General features: G+C 40.1%; 1 protein-coding gene across 1 annotated transcript; it reads left to right on the top strand.

Annotated features, from left to right (window-relative positions):
* Window positions 1-4,484: 4,484 nt before the first annotated feature.
* LOC308093359 (E3 ubiquitin-protein ligase TRIM35-like) lies at window positions 4,485-7,731 on the top strand (the record flags this gene model as incomplete). The annotated part of the gene is made up of 2 exons (XM_080439694.1): window positions 4,485-5,417; window positions 7,696-7,731. 2 exons carry the CDS (start codon window positions 4,485-4,487, stop codon window positions 7,729-7,731), a joined length of 969 nt encoding a protein of 322 aa, XP_080295820.1.
* Between the last annotated feature and the right edge of the window lie 133 nt (window positions 7,732-7,864).

Here is a 7,864-nt window from a genome sequence, read left to right as displayed (position 1 = left end):
TGAAACCATCTGGTTTCATTTTACACTCTCAAGAGTTAAAGATCTAAAAGGGTCCATTTGGTTACCAACTCCTCCATTTTTTAGGTGGGGACCACCTGAAACCCCCTCAAGGACCATTGGTTGAGAACCACTGCTCTGTGATTTCACTGCGGCCTGTTTGTATGAATGGGAGGGGTCAGCACTGGCAGGTTTTTGTTGTTGTACCCTTTTAACTTTATTTGCAAATATGGAGTAGGCTTACATTTTATTTCAACATACAATGGAATGCGAAAATACAATATGGAAAATGAATACAATGACACATTTTAAATGATAGTATTTTTCCCCCCAAAAGGTATGTAATTAAAAATAAAATGATGTTGATCTGGGTACAGTCTTATAAAATGTAGGATCAGGCCCGGTACTAGGATGAAGTGACTGAGGGACAGGTAAAGCATAGTTGGGTATCATTTTGCTTACTTCTATATGTATGTAAGCTATTATTTGATTGATTGATTTTCCCTATATATAAAAATGTCCCTACCTTACATTTTCCTCTTGTAATGGAACCCTTCAAAAAGCTTGTGAAAGCAGAGCTCGCAGGGGACACCATACGATACGCCTAGTGCACATAAAATCAAACCCATGCTAGTTTGCTATACTTTATCTTTCCTCAGCCTGCATCCCCATATTAAAGTAGTTAAAGTAAACTGCATTATATCAGGACAGTTTCAATATTCTTAATGGCTCACCCCTGACTGGCTCGAGCCATGTGGCCCATTGGTCGGCTTATGATGTACGTACAAGTACACAATCCCCCAGCCATGATGTACAAGTACACCCTTAGACATAATGCTGATACAGAACGTCACAAGGATTTACTCCTAATCCAACCTTTTATGCCGAGTGCCAAGCAGGGAGGCATTGGATTCATTTTTTATCATCATTGATATGACTCTTTATCCTTATCCTTATCCACTCGGCCAGGGATTGAACCCCAACCTCCTCTACCACAAGACGGAGCTGGTCTCTCCTTTACTTTAGCCTAATATACTCTGTACACCAATTTGGTGACGAGCACATTTGGAACCATGTCAGGGTCTTGGAAGTTTTATGTTCTATGAAGAAAGATCTATGTTAAAGTGATATTGTGAAGAGAAGCCTATATCATTTTTCACATGCATTTCCCGTAATTGTAGCTTATTAGTAGGCCAAGGATAAAACCATGGATGTATATAAACTTGGCTTAAACATGCAGCCTATTTTTATTTGAATTGGAATAGGAGGCTTTTAGTTTTGTCTTAACTTTACCAGAAAGAACAATAGTAAGAATAATAAGAATAATCTAATCTACGATTCTTCACTTCAGCCTAATGTATTCTGTACACCAATGTGATGTGTCAAAATAAACATGACAAAGGCCGGTCCATATTGACATTTGGGGATGTGAGTCTGCTATGATAATGACGGTTATCAATATTTCTTGCAGCTAAACACAAACAAAGGATATAGTATGAGTATAGTTCAGTGGTTCTCAAACATTTTCATGTCTGTGGACCCCAATCTGAAAATATGTTGTGCCAGGGAACCCCACAAGAGAAGATGTGTGCTGTTAAAACTTTTCAAAATGATTCAAAATATTCCACACATTTTAAAGAGCTTTCAATACGCTTTAGAAACAACAGATCTACAAGCTCAGGACTTGCATTGCGACATGTTCTGAGATCACCTTTTTTAAATGACTGAAGTAGGGTTAAAGGTTGTTAAACTGTTCCTCAGTTTGCTGGGGACCCCCTGGAACGCCCCCAAAGGACCTTTGGGAGTCCCTGGACCCCACATTGAGAACCAGTGGCATAGATTTCAGATCTCAGACTATGATCTTTAACCACGGTTAAGTCTTAACCCTTAGTTGTAAGTCAATAGCAAAAATAGCCGATCTACAAGCACACAACACGTCTTAACCTGACAACCACAAATTGACCTTCAGGAACAAGTGTAAAGTGAGGAAGTGTGTAAGAAGGAACAACACTAGCGTTTGTTTTGTCTCACAAAACTGTCCAGCTTTTACTCTGATAAAACCACAATGACCCTCTTATTGGAGTTTTATTTAATCAGTCTTGTGTCATAATTTAGTAACATGTCTCTGCAAAAGAAAAATTCTCTAAACAAATTTGTCGAGTGACCTAGTACGCTTATCTTTAGGCCAGCTCAGCTCCCAGTTGGAGTTGAACTAGACTGTCTATTAGTGGGATTGTACTTTAACCACATTAACCCTGGGATCCCTTTTGGGCAAAAATTCAAAATGTAAAAAAATAAAAAACAACAAAAACCTTATATAGCATTTCTTAATACCAGAGAAGTAGAGCTGATAACTATGAAGGCTACTCCTCTTACACTAATATTTTGTATTTTCAAAATAGATAAATCCATTCTTTAAAATGAAATTAGCACAAAATGTGTGTCAGCTAACTTTTCTTAAAACGTGTAAGGTCTATATAGGTTTCGAAAGCTACTGCGTGGTTTTTATTCTTTGCAATAGAAAATGAGCAATTGAAAGCAACAACTTAGTAATGACTTTGGTGACGTGCACATATTAGAACCATTTCAAGGTAGATGTGTGCGTGAACAGTTTCTCTATAATCAAGCCAAAGGTGCCGGAGAAGCTCTGTTGACAGACGGACACACAGACGGACAGGGTGCAAAACATAGTCTCGGCCATGCCTTTAGGCTTGGTGGAGACAATGAAAGTCATTATGAAATGAAATGTCTGAGTAGGGCTAGGGGGACCGGGGTGGGCTTGGGGATGTTGTTGGGTCTTTCCGTGCATTTACAGATCAAGCTGCATTTGATTTGGCGGATATGGTTTTTAGTTTTGTCTGAACTTAACCAGAAAGAATAATGCAAATTAAAATTTGAGCTGCCATCAACATGCAATGATTTGTTTGGGTTTCACCTCATTCACTCAGACATTCAGCTCCACAGCTCCACCCTGTGGGGGGAGGGGAGGCATTGTTCCATTGTGTTGAACTCAGCCAGATGCTTCACACCAAATCCAGCAGATAGTAAGACAATGAGAACGCCATGCATGGGACCCTATATTCACAACCCTAGAATAATGTAGAACTATGAGAGTGGAAAGCAATTTGTCATCCCTGTAGGAAGCTCTGACACATTTTTGTGTGTGTCCACCCCATTTTCATGAAGTACATTTAATCAGCATGTCTATCAGTGGCTTCTCAACAATTTGTGTGTGTGATAAAGTTAAGTTTTGTGGAAACTCAAACGAACTGGGCAGATTCACCATTTTACATTTTTGAACCCATATTGAATCACTCCTGAACAGTAAAAAGCACATTGTTAGCATTCAGTGAACATTTACATATTTCCCCCTCCTCATGTGTCTTGTGTAAAACACAGGATGCTGTGTCAAGAAGACAGACCAGACAGACAGACAGACAGACAGACAGACGGACGGACGGACGGACCAGACAGACAGACAGACAGACAGACAGACAGACAGACAGACAGACAGACAGACAGACAGACAGACACAGACAGACAGTTTAGGCATTTAGCAGACGCTCTTAATCCAGAGCGATTTACAGTAAGTAAGGACACAAGATAATACATCATTATATACATAATACAGCTAATACTTATACTAATACTAATACTAATACTAACAGACAGACAGACACGATTTGCACCATTTCTCAGCTCAAAATCCCAGTGACGTCTGGTTTAAGTGTAGACATAAATTAGCTGGGCTATTTATCTCCATCTCCAGACTATTACTATGGTCAGTTTTAACCTATGAGACATCCACTGCCAGACTAACTTGTGCCTGGGGAGTGAGTGTCCAGCTTTCCACTAGATTTCAATTTAAACATTGTTCATAAGTTTCAGGGATAAATTGGCATGTGTGTGTGTGTGTGTGTGTGTGTGTGTGTGTGTGTGTGAGTGAGACAGACAGACGTGTGTGTGCCTGTGTGGCGTGTGTGTGCGTGTGCATGACAACAGCATGCATTTGCATGTGTCAAAGCTCCGCCCCCTGCTAGACTCATCAGAGAGAATAAAAGATTCACCTTCAGAGTTCAGACCAAACCCACAACTGCCAGTGAGGGAGGACACCACAGCCTGTCTTTCCATCCACAGCTACAGGAGGCAATACTACTGACCCAGAGACCACTTTTTGACTGGCCACTTTTGACCAGACAATTGCTGAAGAACCAGGATTCACAGTGAAAGTCAACTTCAGAGAACATTCTAGAGGAGGGCGTGTTACCACCGACTGACATCTTGTCTTGAGCAGAGTGTTTATGGCTTCACTCAGAGACAAAAAGTTTTCTTTTTCTGAAGAGGATTTTTTATGTCCTGTGTGTCATGAAATCTTTCAAGATCCCGTTCTCCTGTCATGTAGCCACAGCTTCTGTAAAGACTGTCTGCAGAAATGGTGGAGAGAGAAGGAAAGGAATGACTGTCCAGTTTGTAAGAAAACACATTCAATGGATGATCCACCCTGTAACCTGGCTCTGAAGAACCTATGTGAGACCATCATACAGAAGAAACATCCGAGAGCTCCAAAACGTCAGAGAACATCATCAGGGGATCTCTGCAGTCTGCTGCACACTGAGGAACTCAAGCTATTCTGTATGGAATGCCAACAGCTAGTGTGTCTTGCGTGTCTTCAACCAGAAAAACACACAAACCACAGTTTCAGTTCCATCAAAGAAGCTGCACTGGACCTCAAGGAGGAAGTCCAGATATCACTGAATTCTTTACAGGAGCAACTGGAGGTCTTCAATACATTTAAAGCAAACTGTGACGAAACAGCAGCATACATTAAGACCCAGACCCGGATGGCAATGAGTCAGATTAAGGGACATTTTAGAAAGCTTCATAAGTTTCTACGAGAGGAAGAGCAGGATAGGATCAACGCACTGGTAGACGAAGAGCTGCTGAAGAGTCAGATGATGGAGGAAGAGATTGAGGGTCTGAACACAGAGATATCAACCCTTTCACACACAATCAGAGCCATTGAGGAGGAGCTGAGAGCTGAACACGTCTCATTCCTACAGAACTACAAGACCACAGTGGAAAGAGTCCAGTTCACACAACAGAACCCACAGCAGCAGATCCCAGGGGCAATGCTAGATGTGGCAGAGCACCTGGGCAACCTGACCTTCAAAGTCTGGGACAAGATGAAGAATATTGTCTCCTACCATCCTGTCATCCTGAACCCCAACACTGCCCATCCAACACACATGGTGTCTATTGATATGACCAGTGTGAGCTGTGTACAGGAGCTTCTTGACAGCACGGATGACGAGGAACTCTATGAGCGTCTCTATGTCAAGGGTTCTGAGGGCTTTGACTCAGGGACTCACAGCTGGGATGTTGAGGTTGGACATAATAAAGACTGGAAAGTGGGTGTGATGGTAGCTAAAACAGAGAATCTGTATTGTAATATGTTTTGGAATGTGGAGTACTATGGTGGCGACTACTACAGAGCCGTCTTTTCGCCAGACTCATTCACTGACCTCGCACTGAAGCAGAAACCCCGGAGGATCAGAGTCCAGCTGGACTGGAACAGAGGAAAGCTGTCATTCTCTGATCCCGATACTAATACACACATACACACCTTCACACACACTTTCACTGACATGCTCCATCCGTACATTTACAATGCTGATACTCTCCCCCTGAAATTGTTGCCAGGGAAGGTCAGTGTAACTGGAACATGATGATGATTGATGGTAGGACATGAAAACAAAACAAACAGTTTAGTCAGAATTTCAATCTTTTGGTGTATTTGTCACTGTATATTTGCCACTGTATATTTGCACATACGTTAAAATTGTGTCTGCATTAACTATTAGGAGCAGTGGGTGCTATTAATACAGTGCCCGGGGAGCAGCTAAGGGTTTCTTGCTCAGGGACACTTTGAAAAGCTGAGTCTTTCAAGGGGAATATTACTGTATGATACTCATGTGGTCCGTCCTGGACAACAAGTCTTGTGAATGAACACTGATTTGTGATGTCATCAACCTGTCCATACAATGATGATGCCATGTTATTATGATCATATCTGTTTTTTTTGTCAAATTTGATTTGATTTGGCTAGTGTAAAGTGTCTACTTTTTTTCCTTGTAAAATATAGAATCAATTTGATTTTACTGAACCATTTAATGTATACATTTTTGACATCTTGTGTAAAAATGTTTCAGCAATATGATTGATTTATTTTGGTCTGATTTCTGATTAAGGTAAGCTGTACATATGATGGAAATGGAATGATGTTTAATTCAAATAAATGACTGCATCGCATCTCTTGTGGGATTTGAGTTCATTTGCATGAAATAACATACATCATGGCATTTTATATGATGTTAGCAGAGGTCAGTATTGAAAATATTACAGATGTTTTATGAAAACAAGGTGTGAGGAAAACTACACCCTAAATAACACCTTGATGGTAAGATATATACCATGGTATGATGGTATGAGTTTTCTCAAATCCTATGATTATGAATTTGTCTTTAATCAGCTGAACTGAGGTAAACAGACCTAAAAGAGGAGGAGTGACTGACAGAGATCCCCATTAGCAAAGGGGCCCTTAACCTTAACCCTGGAGGCCCTAATTTGGGTCTATTCGCGAGAAGGAGGGGCTCAATACTTGGCAGAATCAAGGTATAAACTTGTTGGGACAGATAGTGAGGGATGGGAATATTATTTCAATATCTTCAATTAAGAGCTATTATAAAGACACCAATGTCAAAGAACAATTATCACAATGCTTGATTTGGATAGCAAACTGAAAGGTATTGTCTTAGGGAAGAGAATTATCTCTGAACTATATAAGCTGCAGTCCCTTGATGCTACAGACAATTAACCTATCCCCTATTGAAAATAAGTTTGACCACAACACAGTGGGAGAGTGTCCTAAAAAACACCACAACAAAGAAAATAGATAATTCTCTCTCACATTTATGCTGGCATGGCTGTGGAGAAATAGGGACACTCACTCACCTGTTGTGGCACTGCCCCCTAGTAAAAGGTTTTTGAAATTAGGTTATTGCTACACTGTCTTCTATATTAGATGAGGAAATACCCCAGTGTCAACTAGTCTGTCTTTTATACACCAAGGTCGAACATTCAGTCATCGCGCCTTAAACAACTCATTATTGCATTGGGATTCTTATCAGTTAAACATACCATTATGATGAACTGGAAATTGTGTTAATTGTGTTAGTGTCCTGTCTGAACACAAAATATGAATAATAAAAAAGGGAACAAAATAAGGAGGGGTAAAGTTGGTAAAAACTGAACATTTTGATTGTTTTAATACTTAATTAACAAATTGCAAACAGTACAGCAGACAGCAGGTACAATTACGCAACAAATGCTGAAAGGATAACACAAAAAGCCCTGAGGGTTTAGCAGTTTCCATTTTGGTCGTATGTATCCAACTCATCAAGACATATTAGACATACAATAGATACAAAACATCAATACCAGGAGTAATAAACAGTATATTTACAGAAAACAGTATGGTGGCACTTAGCTAGAAGACTATAGTCTAGGACAGGTCATGTTGATTAGGCCCTAAAGAGTCAGAATGAGAATCATCTTTATTGTCACATCACAAGTTTATAGGTGTAAATAAGTGGATTAAATTCTTAGTTTTTTTCTTGTGTTTTTTTTCTTCGGGAGAAGTCAGAGGACAGAGGTAGGATAGAGCAGGAGAGGTAAGAAGAAAAGAAAAGAGCACAACACAGGACACAAACAGGTCATATATAATCACAGATATGCTTACAGTATACATATTTTGCTTAATGATACATACCAGATCTACAAACTCACAACACATCACAGCTGATTGTAG

Source organism: Gymnoscopelus braueri, assembly GCF_963280865.1.
Source record: "Gymnoscopelus braueri genome assembly, chromosome: 10".
NCBI classification, from domain to species: domain Eukaryota; kingdom Metazoa; phylum Chordata; class Actinopteri; order Myctophiformes; family Myctophidae; genus Gymnoscopelus; species Gymnoscopelus braueri.
This window is presented reverse-complemented; position numbering and strand designations above follow the sequence as displayed.